This window comes from Coregonus clupeaformis, unplaced genomic scaffold (assembly GCF_020615455.1).
Source record: "Coregonus clupeaformis isolate EN_2021a unplaced genomic scaffold, ASM2061545v1 scaf0053, whole genome shotgun sequence".
Classification (NCBI taxonomy): Eukaryota; Metazoa; Chordata; class Actinopteri; order Salmoniformes; family Salmonidae; genus Coregonus; species Coregonus clupeaformis.
The window spans coordinates 536,828-558,106 of record NW_025533508.1 but is presented as its reverse complement, the minus strand read 5'-3'; the positions used below and the strand labels follow the sequence as shown (position 1 = coordinate 558,106).

Genomic DNA, 21,279 nt, shown 5'->3' with positions numbered 1-21,279 from the left:
CATATTGTAAAGGACTGTTTCCCTGTGCAGTCCAGATGATCTTACAGTTTTTCTCTATCGCATACAAGCAATTTTGGGATCTGTGTTGAAACGTAGCTACACTGAGAATACAAAATATTAAGAACACCTTCCTAATATTGAGTCGCAGCCCCCACCCCCTTGCCCTCAGAACAGCCTCAATTCGTTGGGACATGGACTCTAGGGTTGGGTTAAATGCGGAAGGCACATTTCAGTTGAATGCATTCAGTTGTACAACTGACTAGGTATCCCCCTTTCCTTTCCTTTCTACAAGGTGTTGAAAGCATTCCACAAGGATGCTGGCCCATGTTGACTCCAATGCTTCCCACAGTTGGCTGGGTGGCCTTTGGGTGGTGGATCTTTGTTGATACACATGGGAAACTGTTGAACATGAAAAACCCAGCAACGTTGCAGTCCTTGACACAAACCGGTGCGCCTGGCACCTACTACCATACCCCGTTCAAAGGCACTTGCATATTTTGTCTTGCTCATTCACACTCTGAATGGCACACATACACAATCCATGTCTCAATTGTCTCAAGGCTTCAAAAATAATATTTAACCTGTCTCCTCCCCTTCATCTACACTGATTGAAGTTGATTTAACAAGTTACATCAATAAGGGATCATAGCTTTCACCTGGTCAGTCTATTTCATGGAAAGAGCAGGTGTTCCTAATGTTTTTTACACTCAGTGTAGTTTTGATGAATGTATTAATGTTTTGAGAAGGCAACTACATTTAAAAAATGAGTTTAGTGTCTTGTGAACTCGGTTTTGAAAAATATTGTTCCAAAAAATGCTTGTACGCATTTGAGAAAAACTGTACCAGTCTTTGTTCAGTGTCTCATATAATCCAGTAGATGGCGATGTAGAAGTAGTTTTGAACCACTCAGGACATGGGCCTTACATCAACAAGAGAAAAGTATTTGCAGTATTTACATTTGAGGAGCCTATCAGACTTATTTTATTTAGAGATCCAGCATCTATTAGCATAATGTAATGTAACATTGGACACAGTCATAAAAGGTAACTCTTTTAATTTGAATTACAAATATAAACAACATCTATTCATTTGCCAAGAAACATCTCAATGTAGACCGTGACTCATTAAAAGCCAATTGGGGAGAAAACCCTCTTCAGGGACTGTGATTGCTTGTGTGAGTCTGACTGAACAAGTAAACAGGTATCTAACAAACTAAAATGACATGAATGTTGTTTTGGTGGCAAACACTCTCAATCAAGACTATATCATCCGCTTATAGAAAAACTTTCTTTACTATTTAAAAAACATTGCATTTATCATACAACAGATTTTACTGCATAGACCAGTGCACTTTTCTACATTCAACTAAAAAGCTCATATAGGAATAATCAAGATAAAGGGGTGTGAATAGTTATTGAAATTATAATAGTTTATGGCTACCGGTACCTGTTTTCCAGTAATGTATATGCATGTAAGATTATTAGGGGACAGTATGGCAATTCAAAACATACACAAATCTACCGCATACTTTGGAGCAACTAAAGGTGAAAAACATTGCAATGAAATAATGAGTGAGTCGACACAGCATCTTTTGGTTATCTGTTTAAATACAAAGAACATTGGGGAAAAATCGTGTCCTGCTTTGTCTGTCTGTGTGTGCTCGCTGGTGGCGAGTTACAGAGTGAGTATTGGGCGGAGCAGAAACAGGAGTGATGGGCGGTAGGTAGAACAGCAACACAGGTAAAAGCAGCACACCTCTGATCTCCAATGGCACAGTACCACCTCCATCTTGGGAAGACAGCACCAAACTCTCTAAAAAACAACCTCCATTGGACAAAAAACAAGCCAACTCCACCCATCAATTTTTATATCTTAATTGATGCAGAGACAGAAAGTCGATTTGATCTGCTGCCAGTTGGGCGTTTGGTTCCTAGCACTCACTGGCCCGAGCTGTGGACAGAAAGAAAGATGACTTAATATTTGAAATCATTAAAAGCCATTTATTACCAAGCCATGTGAGATAACACAGACAGACGGCTCTCTGTTGAGCAGCCATAATGATCATGTCCTCCATGTCCCCAGACCAAGGGCAAAACAAGAGTTTTTGGAGAGATTGAGAGCTTTTTGATGATAAGCACAATTAATATTAGCAGCACAGATGCGCAGCGCAGTTCTGTTCAGCAGTGGGAAGGACGTGCCACACCCAGCCTACATCAGCTGGTGAGCTATGAGGGAGCAAGCGATGAGTGTGGGCAGACAGGCAGACAGGCTCCGCCTCCAATTATACAAGTTCTTCAATTATTTGTAATTTTGTAGCTACTTTTTAAGTAAATACCTGCAGTCAACTTGTGCAATACATTTGGAGATAAAGCAGATCGCGTTCGTTCTTCATTTAACATGTCATATTATTTTACATTATGAAGCTTACCGTAGTTCACCAGAACAGTTGGGCCAGTCACGTGTTTGTTTGCAAATAGCACAACAGGAGAAAGCGGGAGCAGGTGAGTCCAGCTGTTTATTTGGTTTAACTTACTAGTTAGCTAAGTAAGTGGCTGAACTAACAAGGAGACGGGGCATCATATCGTTTTAGCTTTCTACTGTGTTTGAGAAGTCAAAGCGCTTTGGATGAGTTATCTATACAGCTATCACTGCTTTCTTGATTTCCTTGCATTTGTTCTCCTCTCTGTTCTCAGCAGCCTCAGTCTGCTCCTCTGCCCTCTTCTCCGAGCAGAGCAGGCAGACAGGCCGTTGCCCTAACAACTCCACACAGACACAGCGTGTACACATGCTGCTCCAGAGCACGCGGCAAAACTTAATTCATTTGCACAATTTATCTTGTTTGCTTGTAAATGTCCAAACTCACCAAAAAGAAAATTCGGTAGCTACTACCTACAGTTGAAGTCGGAAGTTTACATACACTTAGGTTGTAGTCATTAAAACTCATTTTTCAACCACTCCCCAAATTTCTTGTTAACAAACTATAGTTTTGGCAAGTCGGTTAGGACATCTACTTTGTGCATGACACAAGTAATTTTTCCAACAATTGTTTACAGACAGATTATTTCACTTATAATTCACTGTATCACAATTCCAGTGGATCAGAAGTTTACATACACTAAGTTGACTGTGCCTTTAAACAGCTTGGAAAATTCCAGAAAATGATGTCATGGCTTTAGTAGCTTCTGATAGGCTAATTTACATCATTTGAGTCAATTGGAGGTGTACCTGTGGATGTATTTCAAGGCCTACCTTCAAACTCAGTGCCTCTTGGCTTGACATCATGGGAAAATCAAATGAAATCAGCCAAGACCTCAGAAAAAAAATTGTAGACCTCCACAAGTCTGGTTCATCCTTGGGAGTAATTTCCAAACACCTGAAGGTACCACGTTCATCTGTACAAACAATAGTACGCAAGTATAAACACCACAGCCGCCATACCGCTCAGGAAGGAGACGCGTTCTGTCTCCTAGAGATGAACGTACTTTGGTGCGAAAACTGCAAATCAATCCCAGAACAACAGCAAAGGACCTTGTGAAGATGCTAGAGGAAACAGGTACAAAAGTTTCTATATCCACAGTAAAAAATGAGTCCTATATCGACATAACCTGAAAGGCCGCTCAGCAAGGAAGAAGCCACTGCTCCAAAACCACCATAAAAAAGACAGAATACGGTTTGCAACTGCACATGGGGACAAAGATCGTACTTTTTTGAGAAATGTCCTCTGGTCTGATGAAACAAAAATGGAACTGTTTTGCCATATTGACCATCGTTATGTTTGGAGGAAAAAGGGGGTTGCTTGCAAGCCGAAGAACACCATCCCAACCGTGAAGCATGGGTGTGGCAGCATCATGCTTTGAGGGTGCTTTGCTGCAGGAGGGACTGGTGCACTTCACAAAATAGATGGCATCATGAGGAAGGAAAATGATGTGGATATATTGAAGCAACATCTCAAGACATTAGTCAGGAAGTTAAAGCTTGGTCGCAAATGGGTCTTCCAAATGGACAATGACCACAAGCATACTTCCAAAGTTGTGGCAAAATGGCTTAAGGACAACAAAGTCAAGGTATTGGAGTGGTCATCACAAAGCCCTGACATCAATCCTATAGAACATTTGTGGGCAGAACTGAAAAAGTGTGTGCGAGCAAGGAGGCCTACAAAACTGACTCAGTTACACCAGCTCTGTCAGGAGGAATGGGCCAAAATTCACCCAACTTATTGTGGGAAGCTTGTGGAAGGTTACCTGAAATGTTTGACCCAAGATAAACAATTTAATGACGATGCTACCAAACACTAATTGAGTGTATGTAAACTTCTGACCCACTGGGAATGTGATGAAAGAAATAAAAGCTGAAATAAATCACTCTCTCTACTATTATTCTGACATTTCACATTGTTAAAATAAAGTGGTGATCCTAACTGACCTAAAACAGGGAATTTTTACTAGGATTAAATGTCAGGAATTGTGAAAAACTGAGTTTAAATGTATTTGGCTAAGGTGTATGTAAACTTCTGACTTCAACTGTATATATGTATAACTTTATGAGCTGGATTGCCTGTCTTTGTAATTAGTTTATTTTCGCTTGCACTCATTTGCATATTTAGCATATCAGCCTCCATGGAAATTACTATTACTTGTGCTATTTTTTTTGTTCCGTTTTAACGGCCCCTTGTTTAATAAGCCGGTAATACCGTAAATCCCGGGATGAGAGAAGGACGGTATGACGATATGAAAATCTGGATACCGCTCAACCCTACAGGCGACTCTCTTACTTCCTCGTAGCTAGTCAGTCACCACCACTTCTAGTTAGCTACCCTTTGCCTGGTAAGAAACACAAGCTGCTTTATGAAATTAAAAACAATAGCAGCATTGAATTTAATAGTAAAACAACAGTCTAGCTATGTTTTTCTCTTCCTTGAGTATAGAAAATTAGGCTGTCTTTGAATTTGTAGTCTCGCTCAATCCTCCTACTTTCCCCACCACATTTCATAGCCAGGTTCTGTAGCCAACGAAGCCAAGTCTCCCTCTTTTCCTCAGAGAAACGGCTTGATTCTAGCCTTTATCATTCAAAAGATATGACCCATTTCTTTCTATCATGCATTGATGGACAATCTGGGGCGCATTCAGCAGGTAGCAACATTTTGGAATGTTCAGATAGAAATATGCTATGTAGAACAAACATGCCTCTGACATGTTGAATAAGGAATAACGTTGGCTCTTTTCATGGAATTTCTATCTGCAACGTTTGAGAATGTTTTGCAACTGAACGTGGCACTGGTAACATTACGATTAGCCAATATGCACAGAAAGAAAGGAAAAGGGATAGAAAACAATTGATTGACTAAATTCCTCTTGCCACTACACTATATCAGACTGGGTAAATAACTCCTCTTGCCACTGCACTATATCTGACTGGGTAAATAACTCCTCTTGCCACTGCACTATATCTGACTGGGTAAATAACTCCTCTTGCCACTACACTATATCAGACTGGGTAAATAACTCCTCTTGCCACTGCACTATATCAGACTGGGTAAATAACTCCTCTTGCCACTGCACTATATCTGACTGGGTAAATAACTCCTCTTGCCACTGCACTATATCTGACTGGGTAAATAACTCCTCTTGCCACTGCACTATATCTGACTGGGTAAATAACTCCTCTTGCCACTGCACTATATCTGACTGGGTAAATAACTCCTCTTGCCACTGCACTATATCTGACTGGGTAAATAACTCCTCTTGCCACTGCACTATATCTGACTGGGTAAATAACTCCTCTTGCCACTGCACTATATCTGACTGGGTAAATTACTCCTCTTGCCACTGCACTATATCTGACTGGGTAAATAACTCCTCTTGCCACTGCACTATATCTGACTGGGTAAATTACTCCTCTTGCCACTGCACTATATCTGACTGGGTAAATAACTCCTCTTGCCACTGCACTATATCTGACTGGGTAAATAACTCCTCTTGCCACTGCACTATATCTGACTGGGTAAATAACTCCTCTTGCCACTGCACTATATCTGACTGGGTAAATAACTCCTCTTGCCACTACACTATATCTGACTGGGTAAATAACTCCTCTTGCCACTGCACTATATCTGACTGGGTAAATTACTCCTCTTGCCACTGCACTATATCTGACTGGGTAAATAACTCCTCTTGCCACTGCACTATATCAGACTGGGTAAATAACTCCTCTTGCCACTGCACTATATCTGACTGGGTAAATAACTCCTCTTGCCACTGCACTATATCTGACTGGGTAAATAACTCCTCTTGCCACTACACTATATCTGACTGGGTAAATAACTCCTCTTGCCACTGCACTATATCTGACTGGGTAAATAACTCCTCTTGCCACTACACTATATCTGACTGGGTAAATAACTCCTCTTGCCACTGCACTATATCTGACTGGGTAAATAACTCCTCTTGCCACTGCACTATATCTGACTGGGTAAATAACTCCTCTTGCCACTGCACTATATCAGACTGGGTAAATAACTCCTCTTGCCACTGCACTATATCTGACTGGGTAAATAACTCCTCTTGCCACTGCACTATATCTGACTGGGTAAATAACTCCTCTTGCCACTGCACTATATCTGACTGGGTAAATAATTCCTCTTGCCACTGCACTATATCTGACTGGGTAAATTACTTCATTTTGAGTTAATGTGGACCCAGTGACTCAGACTTCAGCACTTGGAATAGGACTCGAGCACTGGGACTAGGACTTCAGCCATAGGGACTTGTGACTCGACCATTGGTGACTCAGACTTGGACTCGGAAGCGAGCATAGGGGACTTGGGACTCGATTTGGACTCGAGGTTTAGTGACTCGACTACATCAGTGGGCAAAACAGTCATTAGCTCCCGTTCAATGTCATTAGGCCCCGTTCTAATTTTGGACACCAATGTGGCTGCGGCATCTGTGGAACATTGATAACAATGGCAATGACGTGACTGAGTGACGGAGGTGCAACCCATACTACTTTGTCAATACCACGCAACACCATCTGGTGATTGTGCTACTCTCTCTCTCTCTCTCTCTCTCTCTCTCTCTCTCTCTCTGCGCTTGTATGTGTCTGTTTGTTTTGTATGTAATGTGCAATATCTATGTAGACTGAATTAGGAATTTACATGGCCAGATAATTCTTATATATGTTTGTCATATTTCTGCTATTGGGAAGAGAATAGCATGTTATGCAGAAAAATATATTGGTAAGACAAGGATATGTATGTTTGTGCACATGGAAGTCAGTTATTTATGTTTACTATAGGTTAATAAGGCAATGTGATGTGATGAAAATGAAAGGGCATTTAGTTGACAGAAAATGGCCACTGTTTTCGTCATTTTGACAATAACTACACTAAATCATTATTCAAATGACTAAAATCTGACTTAATTATATTTTAGTCAAAATGACTAAGACTATCCTGAATCTAAAAAAGAGTGCCAAAATTAACACTAGGACAGAGAACCTGGCATGGAGGAAGTTAGTAGGTCATAGTGGAACGAATCAGTCAGTCAGTGTTTGGGTCTCTGTGCCACCTGTGTGATAGCAGGACTGACATACAGAACAACCAATGCCTGCTGACAGTGTTATCTATGCCAAGGCCTGGCAGTAGGCAACTAACACTGAAACAGATGGAGAGCGTAATAACAAGATAACGCCCAAACCCACCCGTTGCTCCAACATGGCAGCATATTTCTAATCCTTTTTCCTGAAGAGGATATTTTGTAAAAATCACTTAAACATGCCAGTCAGTTATATATGTTCATTATATTCCTAGCAGACTTATGCTTCCAGATGGCTAGGAATCATCCAGTGTACAGTTTGGGCCAATCAGAGGCGAGATTGAGTGGTCAGGGGAACAGACCTTGATCGTTGAGTGGCTGGGCGTTGCTTCCTGACCTCCTCCTGTAGAGAGAAAACCAGCGTGTCAACTCACACTACATTCCATTATACATTATAACACCTAGCTACATAACACACACACACACCTACCGGAAACGTAGTTTCACACAAAGAGCGTGCCCTGATCTGGACTGAACTGAGCATGCACTGATCTGATAGATCATTTACCTTTTGTCCTGGTTGAACTTGCATCTGCAGTGTCCGCCTGTTATAAGAAGAATGGTCACAAGTCAATCTGTGTCCTATGTTAATGTGAGCATGTGTAAATACATGCTATGACTGTGTCATCGTATGTGTGTGTGTGTGTGTCTATGTGTGTATGTGTGTGAGTATGTGTATATGTGATGGGGTCTTACTGAAGAGGATGGTGATGCCGATCAGACACAGAACTGCTGCAAGGATCAACCCCCCAACACGTAGCCTGTGATAATCTGAACAGAGAGAGAGAGAGAGAGAGAGAGAGAGAGAGAGAGAGAGAGAGAGAGAGAGAGAGAGAGAGAGAGAGAGAGAGAGAGAGAGAGAGAGAGAGAGAGAGAGAGAGAGAGAGAGAGAGAGAGAGAGAGAGAGAGAGAGAGAGAGAGAGAGAGAGAGAGAGAGAGAGAGAGAGAGAGAGAGCAGGAGAGAGAGCAGGAGAGAGTGCAGGAGAAAGAAGAATGGGAGAGAGAGAGTTAAAGGAAAAAAGCCTGAATCATACACAGTAAGCCAGGAATTTTGAGAGTTGTTGTTGAGTGTTCTAAAAATTTCAGAGAGAGAAGTTCCAGAGACAAAACACAAGTAGACTATGAATGAGATGTATCTCTCTGCTCACCAAAGGTAAATGGATCCTCCTCCTCCACTGTAGGGGCAAAAACATGACAAAGGTCAGTTTATACAGCATCCAGACACCTTCAAAAATAATAGAAACAACTGGAACGCACCCAACCACAAATGGGCAAATAGCGAATGGCCTACTTTAATTTCCGAATCAATGATTTATCTGGAGACCATACGATTGCATGTGAAAAGATTTAGAGTAATAAAACTATGGAACGCTATTATGGTAAACAATTGTCAGTTACATACTTTCTTTCTGCTCCTCTGCGAACACAAGGTACACAACTGCTAACAGAAGAGAAACAATAGTAAGCACACAGCATAATGCATAGACAACATGGCATCCCAACAATGTCCCAAAGAAGTCAGCTGCCCGCCCCTGTGACAAGTGCAGTTGTAACTTTAGTGGTCTCTCAACTGCTTTGACCTGGAATAGCACTGGAGAAGGTCAATTAATATATCCTTCCTCTATTTAGTTCTAGATTGGTATACTATTCACATCCATAACCATATGTCTTTCATAACATTACATAAACACATTCTCTCTCTCACTCCAAACATACAGTAGTATATACTGTGCTGAATACTGAGCCAGAGTTGTGAGTGAAGACTGGGCAAAACAAGATGAACAGAGATGGTAGCTTTGGGGAAAACCTAAGCAGGAAGTGGTGGTATTAATAGCTGTGTATTATTGGTCTTTAAGACCTGCCACTCACATGTCAATAAAAGCAAAGCAGAGATATTTGCCATCTTCAAACTCTCTTTCACCTGGGGAAGACAGAACATCAACAATTACATTTACATTTTAGTCATTTAGCAGACACTCTTATCCAGAGCGACTTACAGTTAGTGAATACATTTTTTTTTTTAATACTGGCCCCCCGTGGGAATTGAGTCAAACAAAGTAATGGCATAATAATATGATCACATTATAATATTAGGCTCACTTTATATGAGAAAGTAGATGAGCATTATGACTGCAGTGCACCCTAGCAAATTGGTACTCATCCTCCCTGCCCTTTTCACACCCACTTAAGCAAGAGCTCTGCTGCTCAAAATGAAAAAAAATTGACCCGCTTGATTGTCTGAACAAGGCTCCACTTGTTAGAATTAAATTACCCTTGTCCCACAACCCATTTTATTTGATTAGACCTTTTCAAACCCGGGAAGCTAATGGCAGCTCATATAGCGCCCAAAACTGGCTCACACTGGTTCCAATGTCAACAGAGACCTGATACAACTTTTAGCATTTCCCTGGAGTCCCAAATTTGATTTAGATTTGTACAAAATGGCTTCTGAGCAGCAGCATAACCCATACAATCTTGAATGTTGCCGAGAGTCCTTTGCTTCATCTCATGTCAAACCTTCAAACCCAATTATGTTTAAGCTTTTCCTTGTATATATTTTGGGTTATAATGTCTTTATAATCATATAACTGTCAACTGCCATAGCGGAGTAGAAAATCCACAAGGACAAAATGCGGGACCATTGAGCATGGCTCCAGGGCCAAAAAGTAAAGTAACTAGACCCCAGTGATTTTCCATCACACCTTATGGATAAAAGACAAAGAGAGAAAATGCCCTCCCCCATCAGCAACCACACAATACACTCACCACAACCCCCCCTCAGGTTTCTAAAGTATCCATGAGGGAAAGAGAGACAATGGGAACCACATAACAAACATGCTGGGGCTATAGCAGTATTCCAGGGGTTTGGCCTTCTTTGATCACACTCTGCCTAACATGATGGTTCTGGAAGGGCTGGCTACTGATTTGGACAGGAATGGAGTCTCGAGGAGATTTGGTAGCTAAATCCCTTATGTCACAACTGTCTCACGCTCCCCTTTTGTTTCTGCTCATGATAAGGCTAAATGTATTTTCCGTCATGGTGTGTGCCACCAGCCACATACTGGAGAAGCACCAGATAAACTAATGTTTTTTTTTAAATCTTCAAGGATTCAGACTCCCTTCATTCTTCTCACCATACCCTATCCTGGTCCCAAGGTTTAAGAAGGTTCACTACACTACTAGACCATGTGTGTTGTGGTTTTTCACTATGAGCTAAAAGGGGTTTAAGAGTGTACTAGGCCTACGCTTTGCCATTGCATAGAGAGTACTCAATGTTGCATTATGTGAGTACCAGAAATTACTACGTTTTTGGTCAATTTATTTTCCTGCCATGGTAGTGACCAAAAAACCATGATAGTCGTTTTTTCATTGTACTACCATGGCAGGAAAATACCAAGTGACCAGAAACGTAGTAACTTATGGTAAATGTTTGTAAGGGCAGTTTCTATAACAACACTACATTTACATTTACGTCATTTAGCAGACGCTCTTATCCAGAGCGACTTACAAATTGGTGCGTTCAACTTATGATAGCCAGTGGGACAACCACTTGTTTTTTTGTTTGTTAGTTTTTTATGGGGGGTAGAAGGATTACTTTGATACTATTCCAGGAATTCCTTAAAGAGGTAGGGTTTCAAGTGTCTCCGGAAGGTGGTCAGTGACTCCGCTTTCCTGGCGTCATGGGGGAGCTTGTTCCACTATTGGGGTGCCAGAGCAGCGAATAGCTTTGACTGGGCTGAGCGGGAACTGTGCTTCCGTAGAGGTAGGGGGGCTAGCAGGCCAGAGGTGGATGAACGTAGTGCCCTCGTTCTATAACAACACTACAGCTCCTATAACAACACTACAGCTCCTATAACAACACTACAGCTCCTATAACAACACTACAGCTTCTATAACAACACTACAGCTCCTATAACAACACTACAGCTCCTATAACAACACTACAGCTCCTATAACAACACTACAGCTCCTATAACAACACTACTACTCCTATAACAACACTACAGCACCTATAACAACACTACAGCATTTATAACAACACTACAGCTTTTACAACAACGCTACAGCTCCTATAACAACACAACAGCGTTTATAACAACACAACAGCGTTTATAACAACACAACAGCTCCTATAGCATTAGTGTTTATAACAACACTACAGCTCCTATAACAACACTACAGCTTCTATAACAACACTACATCTCCTATAACAACCCTACAGCTCCTATAACAACACTACAGCTCCTATAACAACACTACAGCTCCTATAACAACAATACAGCTCCTATAACAACACTACAGCACCTATAACAACACTACAGCATTTATAACAACACTACAGCTTTTACAACAACGCTACAGCTCCTATAACAACACAACAGCGTTTATAACAACACAACAGCGTTTATAACAACACAACAGCTCCTATAGCATTAGTGTTTATAACAACACTACAGCTCCTATAACAACACTACAGCTTCTATAACAACACTACAGCTCCTATAACACCACAGCATTTATAACGACACTACAGCTCCTATAACAACACTACAGCGTTTATAACAACACTACAGCTCCTATAACAACACTACAGCTCCTATAACAACACTACAGCTTTTACAACAACACACAGCTAAAACAGGGAGCCTCCCTCCATCTTATTGCAGTGTATGGCGTCTCATGCTACTTGGCATTTTCCCTAGTTTCTTTCCGAGCACACCCTCCCTCTCCCCAGCAACATTGGTATGGGAGAGGGAATGCAACAAGCGGGAAGCCCTCCAAAAACCGGTCGTGGATGGTTTACGATTCAATTCAGGGAGGGGGAGAGGGAGATTCTCCCGGGGTTCTTTCTTTCCGCTTTTTCAAGTTGCGAATCATATTACAGAGTAACGTTAGCAAAGGGTGGAGGTGCGGCCGACCTTCTGAGATTCATGTAGCAATGTTTAGGGTTGTCGGTTGTCTCTTCAAGACAATGATAGGCAAGGCTGCGGATCGTGTTTAGCTGTACCCTCAGTTCCCCACCAGGCAGATTCACCCTGGTGACCAGGCCTGGTCATAATAGGATTAGTGTTCTAACATGGGTCACGCTGGCCTCCCTGCCACTGAATGCCTGAAGTAAAGGAAGAATCGGGTGTTTGTGTGGTAACAGTACGACTCGGTTCACCCCTCTCTCTTTGCCTTGCATTGTCACTCAATCATTTATTCATACTTTCCACCTTTATGATCAGATCCTACATTTTATCCGACTTCACTCACTAACCTGCTCATTCACAATAGGTTGTCTAAACTTATGATGAGTACACACCCACACCAGTCCCACCTGCATTCATTCACTACACTGCCCTTAATCACTCACTACACCTCCCTTATTCACTCACTTCACCTCCCTTATTCACTCACTACACCTCCCTTATTCACTCACTACACCTCCCTCATTCACTCACTACACCTCCCTCATTCACTCACTACACCTCCCTTATTCACTCACTACACCTCCCTCATTCACTCACTACACCTCCCTCATTCACTCACTACACCTCCCTTATTCACTCACTACACCTCCCTCATTCACTCACTACACCTCCCTCATTCACTCACTACACCTCCCTTAATCACTCACTACACCTCCTTTATTCACACACTACACCTCCCTTATTCACTCACTACACCTCCCTTATTCACACACTACACCTCCCTTATTCACACACTCACTCCCTTATTCACACACTCACTCCCTTTCTCTCATTCACTCACTACACCTCCCTTATTCATACACTCAATCCCTTTCTCTCATTCATTCACTCACTACAACTCCCTTATTCACACACTCACTCCCTTTCTCTTTTCCTAACTCCCTGTCTTTCCCTCTGGCCATCTCACTCAGTCACGACTCTCCCATCCCTCTACAGCGGGTCCAGATCCCTCCATCTGCAGTATCATTAAGAATCCCAGGAGCTCTATTCTATTTTTTATTTTATTTATTCCAGAATGCTGGCCAGTCTGTCACTTTGGTACAGTGCAGAACCCTGAATTCACACAGTTATTTCCGAGGAAGCCTAGAAGTCTAAAAGGCTGGATCTGAGGGCTTCAAAGAGCCTGTGGTCATTTTTCTTCAAATCACCCACAGGGATAAAAGGAGCTAACGATGCAGCTACTCATAGGCTGCTGGCCCTGCCTGAAAAGGCCTTTCATTTATGAGGTAAACGCATTACCATGCTGTAGTTCTCACTGTAATGGTGGATCACTGGAAGCTTTAGAATGAGATTCTCCCTTCTGTAATGTGTGGTTTAATAACAAATAATTCAAAAGGTCATCCTAGGACTAGCTAAGTTTATTAGGAGTAAGAATAGTCACATACTGGGGAAATTATTTGTGTAAAGTTACTTGTAAAGGTACTTGTGAAATGGATCAAATCTATGATTTTTTTGTTTTCTTTGTGTTTGTGAAGTATCTTCTATTAATCTGTTCTCCCTCTATTCACTCTGCCTACCAACATGAGGAGGACTGGAGATCAAGTTTCTGCGGCCCCTACTACAGAGAGGCAGAGAGACGTAATGCCAGTTGGGTAAGGGTTTGAGTAACAGCAGTGTCCACTGCAATATGACTAATCTAAGAGTTCCATGAGGCCTAACACACTGCTGCCTTCGGAACAGGCAAGTTTGTATTTCCAAATCACACAATACCACTGAAAGATTGTCAGGCTGAGGAGCAAAGCTTCAACGACAGCTGAGCATGTCCTGTGTGTGTGGGTGAGTCTAGATGTGTACTTCTATACAGTGGGGGAAAAAAGTATTTAGTCAGCCACCAATTGTGCAAGTTCTCCCACTTAAAAAGATGAGAGAGGCCTGTAATTTTCATCATAGGTACACGTCAACTATGACAGACAAATTGAGAAAAAAAAATCCTGAAAATCACATTGTAGGATTTTTAATGAATTTATTTGCAAATTATGGTAGAAAATAAGTATTTGGTCACCTACAAACCAGCAAGATTTCTGGCTCTCACAGACCTGTAACTTCTTCTTTAAGAGGCTCCTCTGTCCTCCACTCGTTACCTGTATTAATGGCACCTGTTTGAACTTGTTATCAGTATAAAAGACACCTGTCCACAACCTCAAACAGTCACACTCCAAACTCCACTATGGCCAAGACCAAAGAGCTGTCAAAGGACACCAGAAACAAAATTGTAGACCTGCACCAGGCTGGGAAGACTGAATCTGCAATAGGTAAGCAGCTTGGTTTGAAGAAATCAACTGTGGACGCAATTATTAGGAAATGGAAGACATACAAGACCACTGATAATCTCCCTCCATCTGGGGCTCCACGCAAGATCTCACCCCATGGGGTCAAAATGATCACAAGAACGGTGAGCAAAAATCCCAGAACCACACGGGGGGACCTAGTGAATGACCTGCAGAGAGCTGGGACCAAAGTAGCAAAGCCTACCATCAGTAACACACTACGCCGCCAGGGACTCAAATCCTGCAGTGCCAGACGTGTCCCCCTGCTTAAGCCAGTACATGTCCAGGCCCGTCTGAAGTTTGCTAGAGTGCATTTGGATGATCCAGAAGAGGATTGGGAGAATGTCATATGGTCAGATGAAACCAAAATAGAACTTTTTGGTAAAAACTCAACTCGTCGTGTTTGGAGGACAAAGAATGCTGAGTTGCATCCAAAGAACACCATACCTACTGTGAAGCATGGGGGTGGAAACATCATGCTTCGGGGCTGTTTTTCTGCAAAGGGACCAGGACGACTGATCCGTGTAAAGGAAAGAATGAATGGGGCCATGTATCGTGAGATTTTGAGTGAAAACCTCCTTCCATCAGCAAGGGCATTGAAGATGAAACGTGGCTGGGTCTTTCAGCATGACAATGATCCCAAACACACCGCCCGGGCAACGAAGGAGTGGCTTCGTAAGAAGCATTTCAAGGTCCTGGAGTGGCCTAGCCAGTCTCCAGATCTCAACCCCATAGAAAATCTTTGGAGGGAGTTGAAAGTCCGTGTTGCCCAGCGACAGCCCCAAAACATCACTGCTATAGAGGAGATCTGCATGGAGGAATGGGCCAAAATACCAGCAACAGTGTGTGAAAACCTTGTGAAGACTTACAGAAAACGTTTGACCTGTGTCATTGCCAACAAAGGGTATATAACAAAGTATTGAGAAACTTTTGTTATTGACCAAATACTTATTTTCCACCATAATTAGCAAATAAATTCATTAAAAATCCTACAATGTGATTTTCTGGAGAAAAAAAATCTCATTTTGTCTGTCATAGTTGACGTGTACCTATGATGAAAATTACAGGCCTCTCTCATCTTTTTAAGTGGGAGAACTTGCACAATTGGTGGCTGACTAAATACTTTTCCCCCCCACTGTATATGTGTGTGTGTCTCAATGAAATTCCCAACTATGACCCAGTCACTGCTCCACACTCGCAGAGGTTCTGTGTAAACACTATGTTTACAGTGAATATGTGTTTGCCTGTGTGTGTGTGGGTGAGTCTAGATGAGTATGTCTGTTTGTGTGTGTGTGTCAGTGTGTATGTGTGTGTACAACTCCCAATATGACCCAGTCACCTCTCCACGCTCATATAGGTTCCCTCCCCCATAGAGAGTATCTGGGATATGGCCATGGCCTGGCCCATAAAGGATGTGGTGTCTGGACACAGGAATCTAGCATGCAGCTAATTTAGGAACAAAACATGCCGCTGAGAATAGGCAGCACCCTTTGAGGTATAATAGGAACACACACACACTGGGAAACCATTCTAATGTGGTAAGGGACTGTGATAGAGCACTACAGTATTGCATGTATGTATTCATATTACATCTGGAATAAAGAACATCTGATATTTAACATATGTATTTCATGCTGTCAGAATTGTTGATTAAAAACGTTCCGGGTACATTCTTCCACGCTGTCTCACAACCACAACCGAACCAGACAGAAATGAGTACCAGACGTTTCAGTGAACATCTGAAGCTAGCTGGGTAAACTGTAGTAGATATTTGCTCATACAGAGTGCAGTTTTTTTCTGTCAGTCAGTCATAGATGGCTACCAGACAGAAACGAGTACCAGACGTTTCAGTGAACATTTGAAGCTAGCTGGGTAAACTGTAGTCGATATTTGCTCATACAGTGTTGTTTTTCTGTCAGTTAGCCATAGATGGCTATTGAAGCCACTTCCTTGTTGTTAGTGTTTGATGAAGCTCAGCTGTTGTTGTGGTCCTCTGTAGCTCAGCAGGTAGAGCACGGTGCTTGTAACGCCAAGGTAGTGGGTTCGATCCCTGGGACCACCCATACACAAAAAAAATGTATGCACGCATGACTGTAAGTCGCTTTGGATAAAAGCGTCTGCTAAATGGCATATTATTATTATTATTATGAAGAAGTAGCTGCTGGAGCAGAGCAGGGCAATGTGTTCCTCTGGCTGCTCAATGGAGAGGGGGAACGTGGCATACTATAACCATGACTCATCCCTCCTACCCACAGCAACAAGGTTAGCAATAGCAGCAACATCAGCTCCACTGTTTAAAGAAGTAATGCTGCCTTCCCTTCAAGGGAAAGACCTTGGTGTTGCTTTGCTGAGCTTCTGAGGCAGGGAGGTCTTTAGATAAGCGTTTTATATATCTGAAGTAAAGATTGATGGTGTTGCTATGGTGAATATGTGATGAACCCTAATTATCTGAATCTGAGTCAACTGAGCCTTAAACTGAGGAAATATAGAACCATTGCTTGCCTATCATCTCTTGTGATATTATAATGTCTCACAGAATAAATAAGCGTCACACTCCGTGATCACACTGAATCTCTCATTTTTAATGAGGCAGTCTCTCCGAGGTCCTCACTTTTGAACGTTGCTCATCCGTATTTGAGGTGGAGACAAACATTGTGTATGATTAGAGCCGCCAGTAGGCTACCCACTGAAGGCAGTAGAATACGTTTAGCTTTTGAATGTGAGATAACATGTATCTGTCAGTTTTAAGTCTGTCTGTCAGTAGCAATCACCTTAGCAACAGCATTGTGCTGGAGTAACCACAGTGAATAAAGATCTGTCCAGGATAACAGCTCTATCAGGCTTCTTATCAGCTGGGCTGTTTGCACTGTACAAGAACCACATATCCCTGGTATCACAGTTCCATTAGCATAGCCTACAGGAGACTGGGGACAGGCACTTTTTGTATCAGCCCCTGCTTTAACTATGAGAAGACTTTAAATAGAACAGTAATTTCATAATAACATGTCTGTCTACGAATCAATCATTCATACCATTTCAAAATGTCTATTAGCATACCCATTTCACACTACTGAGCCGAACATAACTGAGCCATGCTGTACTGTGTTGGCCTGGTTACGCATCACCATAGTTGCTGGAGCCATGCTGAAAAGGACAAAGCCAGCATGGTAGCCTACGGTTTGAGTTGGCACAATAGTGTGTGAAGGGTACCACCAAGTTGTTGAATAGAAATGGTAATTCAAATGTGATTCCCCACACACAGCGGCATGTGCACTGAAGCATTTTCCATTACAGAAGGACAGCACACCAACTAGCCTACCAGTCCCAAACGTATTATCTTGCGAAATTAATTTGATAAAATACTTAATTTTCTGGTCCCAAAAAAAAAAAAAAAAAAGGCTAATGAGGGAAGATATGTAATGGTTATTATTGCATCATTAGGCCTGACCAGCCTCCACCCATCAAAGCACAGCTGGACCACAGCTGGATGATGAGCACAACAGACATTCACAATCTGGCTCTCGAAAATGTATTGAATACAATAAAGGTTGGACCGCATGTTCCGTTGTTTTCCATGAGCGTTATGCCAGATAAAAGACTGAACGTCACGATTTAATTAGGTCCTCCCTATTTTATAAGACTGCCTGGACACCACTGCTAAACCGAACAGAAACGAGAAGAAAAGTTGCCGAAGGACAAAAAGTTGCTTTAGGCCTATAGGTTAAGGACTTTTTGTTTGGATATTACAAACAATATCCAAAACACTGTTGTAGAACAGCGTGAGTAACACGAACTGAATTCATAAAAGCAGGTTTACAAATACATCTACAAATACATCTGCGTGACGCGGAAACATTATTATTTATAATACTTGCACATGGCTCTGGCTCATATGCACTTGTTCTGTATGTCTCGCATAAGCCTACACTGTAGGCTACTAACTGAAACTACATTACATGCAGGTTAGATCTTTGTTCTATAAACACAATTAATAGCCTAATAAAGATTGTACCCTTTGGAGCATTTCTACTCAACTTTTCCCCAAAACTGAGCAACTCTTGCCAGGAAAGAAAAGGATATGGCTATAAATGAAATAAAGTTATTTTAGAGCGATATATTTGTATTGGTCAAAGATACGCAAAGCAAACATTTTAGAAATGATTTAGACAAGATTAACCTATTGTTGTCTTTAAGGATGATGTAATGAATAGAATAAATAACGGTTAACATACTCATACTTTTGACGAAACTACAGCTGAGCATTCACTCGAACTCTAATTGTTAGAAAATGAAAACTTACCTCCGACACGCGTTAAAACCAAATGGAGATGTGTGTAGGGGGAAAAAATCAGGAAATGTCGGGCATGGAGCTACACACAATAGACGAACGTACTCTTGAGTCAGACAGACGCCAACACCCTTTTTCACTGACGCTCAACAGGTTTGCTCAGTTTGAAAATAGGCTGAGTTTAAATTGAAGTTGCATGCGCTGGAGAGGAGGAGGATTTTATTATTTGTTTGTCATTGGTTGCTTTCAATGACCTGTTGATGCTATAACAAATCATTAGCCTATGTAAAAACTGTGAGATGGCAGATACCAAATAGAACATTATCACATCAATGTATTCTAAATAGTTGTGTACAGTACCTGCTTAGGTTACATATTCTATCTTGAGAGCATGCACAGTGCACATCTCTGAATACAAACAGTTTAGCATATTGTTTACTTCTAACAATGGTGTTCAATGGTATTTATTTGGCTTTTCATTAATAAGGATTTACACAAACATTTGAAGGATAATCGTTTTAGCTAAATTAAATGTATTTCAGTTGTTCGATCATACATCTCACTACCACCGTAAAACACCTGAAAATAAACCCATATCTTTGAGCCAATAAAGAAACAAAACAGTAAATAGATGTATTGTGGTCCACCCACCCACCCTGCATCCGCTCTCACATCCATTCAGGTGTCATTATATTGTCATGGCCAGAGCCCTGCCCCATTCCAACCCCCGAATCTTCATCATCAGAATCACAGCAACCAGTTAGTCAGATTCCATCCTTTAGAAACGCTCAGAGTTCACTTGTGTCATCTTCGGGTTTTCTTTAGTTGTTGAAGGATAAAGAAAAGAGAGAATGAAGATAGAAACAATATTTTTTTAAATGACACCCAGTCCAATAGTACAATGTAACAATCATATGTAAGGACATTTCTTGTACAGTATACATTATTTGTGAAGCATTTATGTAGGCCTAGTTACGGGTTTATAAACACGTGGATATAACATAGGCTCTTACTTGTTCTTTCTAGTGCATTTGGGATCTGAAGAGAGAATAGTGAGATGTTACTACAAACACTGACAAAGTCTGGGTCTATCCTCTTGAGTTACATTTATAATGTATGAACCTATTGGTAATTTGGCTATTTGTACTTACTAAGTAGGACAAACATTCCACCTGCTACAAGCAAGCATGCAATGATCAGGCCTCCAATTCGTAGTCTCTCATAGTCTGGGAAATTCAACATTCAACAGCTCAGGATCACACAGGTACAATGATTCATCCAATGTCAGAAGCATATTTCTGATGTGCTCATGTCATGTCATATCCAATAAGAATATGGTCACTTACATACCACTATGTTCATTTTGTTTGGTGTTTGGTGGTGGTGAGTTATCAGTTCCATTTGAATGAGTGTAGAGGATTGAGCTACTTACTGTAAACAAATGGATCTGCAGACGAGAGAGAGGGAGGGAAGGAAGAAAGGGAGAACAGAAAATGAACCTCAAGCAAATAAAATACATGTTGCTCTGACTGGCTGCACAGTGTGTGACTCTGGTTTAAATGACAGTGATCAAATCTGCTGACAATAGTCAGTTCTCATTCACAGTCACATGAAAACAAAAACCTCATGAAAAACAGATGAGTCTAACAAAACGTATTGTCCAACCCGTCAGACAACTAAAGCAGATTTGTCTTACTTGCTTCAGTTTCTGCGAAGAATGCACAGAGAACTAGGAGAGAAAAATAATAACATTTTAAAACATTTGTCATTTGGTGGATGGATGTAAGTTTAGATGTAGTTTTGATCATGTTAAGGGTCAAGGTCAACTATCATTTCTTGTGAGGACACAAAAGGTCAATGTCAAGTGCATTAAAACAATCCTGCAACATTCTTCTAAGGCTAAGCAGAACTTGTCTGTTGTCTCACTGATTTGTAGTTCCCACTGTAGCTTTCCATATTACTGTCCATAAAATATTTTGCAGAATACATCTGTTGCATTACCCCAAATATCTTTATCATGAAAATGTCTGATTTACCTGCCAGCAAAACCAGAACTGAGAATTGGCCCATCTTGCACACAACCTGACTGGGAGCAAAAGGAGAAAAGTAATCTGTTATAACAGCATAACATCTCACATACCAGTAACCATTGGGCTCTT

General features: G+C 41.4%; 1 protein-coding gene across 2 annotated transcripts; it reads right to left on the bottom strand.

Annotated features, from left to right (window-relative positions):
- Positions 1–1,037: 1,037 nt before the first annotated feature.
- LOC121543055 (phospholemman) lies at positions 1,038–19,294 on the bottom strand. 2 transcript variants are annotated; one of them, XM_041852748.2, is made up of 8 exons: positions 19,133–19,294; positions 9,462–9,513; positions 8,995–9,033; positions 8,741–8,767; positions 8,289–8,363; positions 8,101–8,137; positions 7,895–7,935; positions 1,038–1,950 (listed from the first exon to the last, which is right to left on the bottom strand). In XM_041852748.2, the coding sequence occupies exons 2-8, from the start codon at positions 9,493–9,495 to the stop codon at positions 1,931–1,933; spliced, it is 273 nt and encodes a 90-aa protein (XP_041708682.1). In that variant the 5' UTR covers positions 9,496–9,513; positions 19,133–19,294; the 3' UTR covers positions 1,038–1,930. The 2 variants fall into 2 exon arrangements, with proteins under 2 accessions (XP_041708682.1, XP_041708683.1); XM_041852749.2 differs by having other exon boundaries at positions 8,995–9,030; positions 19,133–19,293.
- Positions 19,295–21,279: the final 1,985 nt, after the last annotated feature.

Coding starts and splice junctions, on each gene's coding strand:
- LOC121543055 (XM_041852748.2), bottom strand. CDS start 9,495: ATGGCAAATATCTCTGCTTTGCTTTTATTGACAT. Junction 8,768..8,994: donor CGCAGAGGAGCAGAAAGAAA/GTATGTAACTGA, acceptor TTGCCCCTACAG/TGGAGGAGGAGGATCCATTT. Junction 8,138..8,288: donor CGGCATCACCATCCTCTTCA/GTAAGACCCCAT, acceptor TTCTTATAACAG/GCGGACACTGCAGATGCAAG.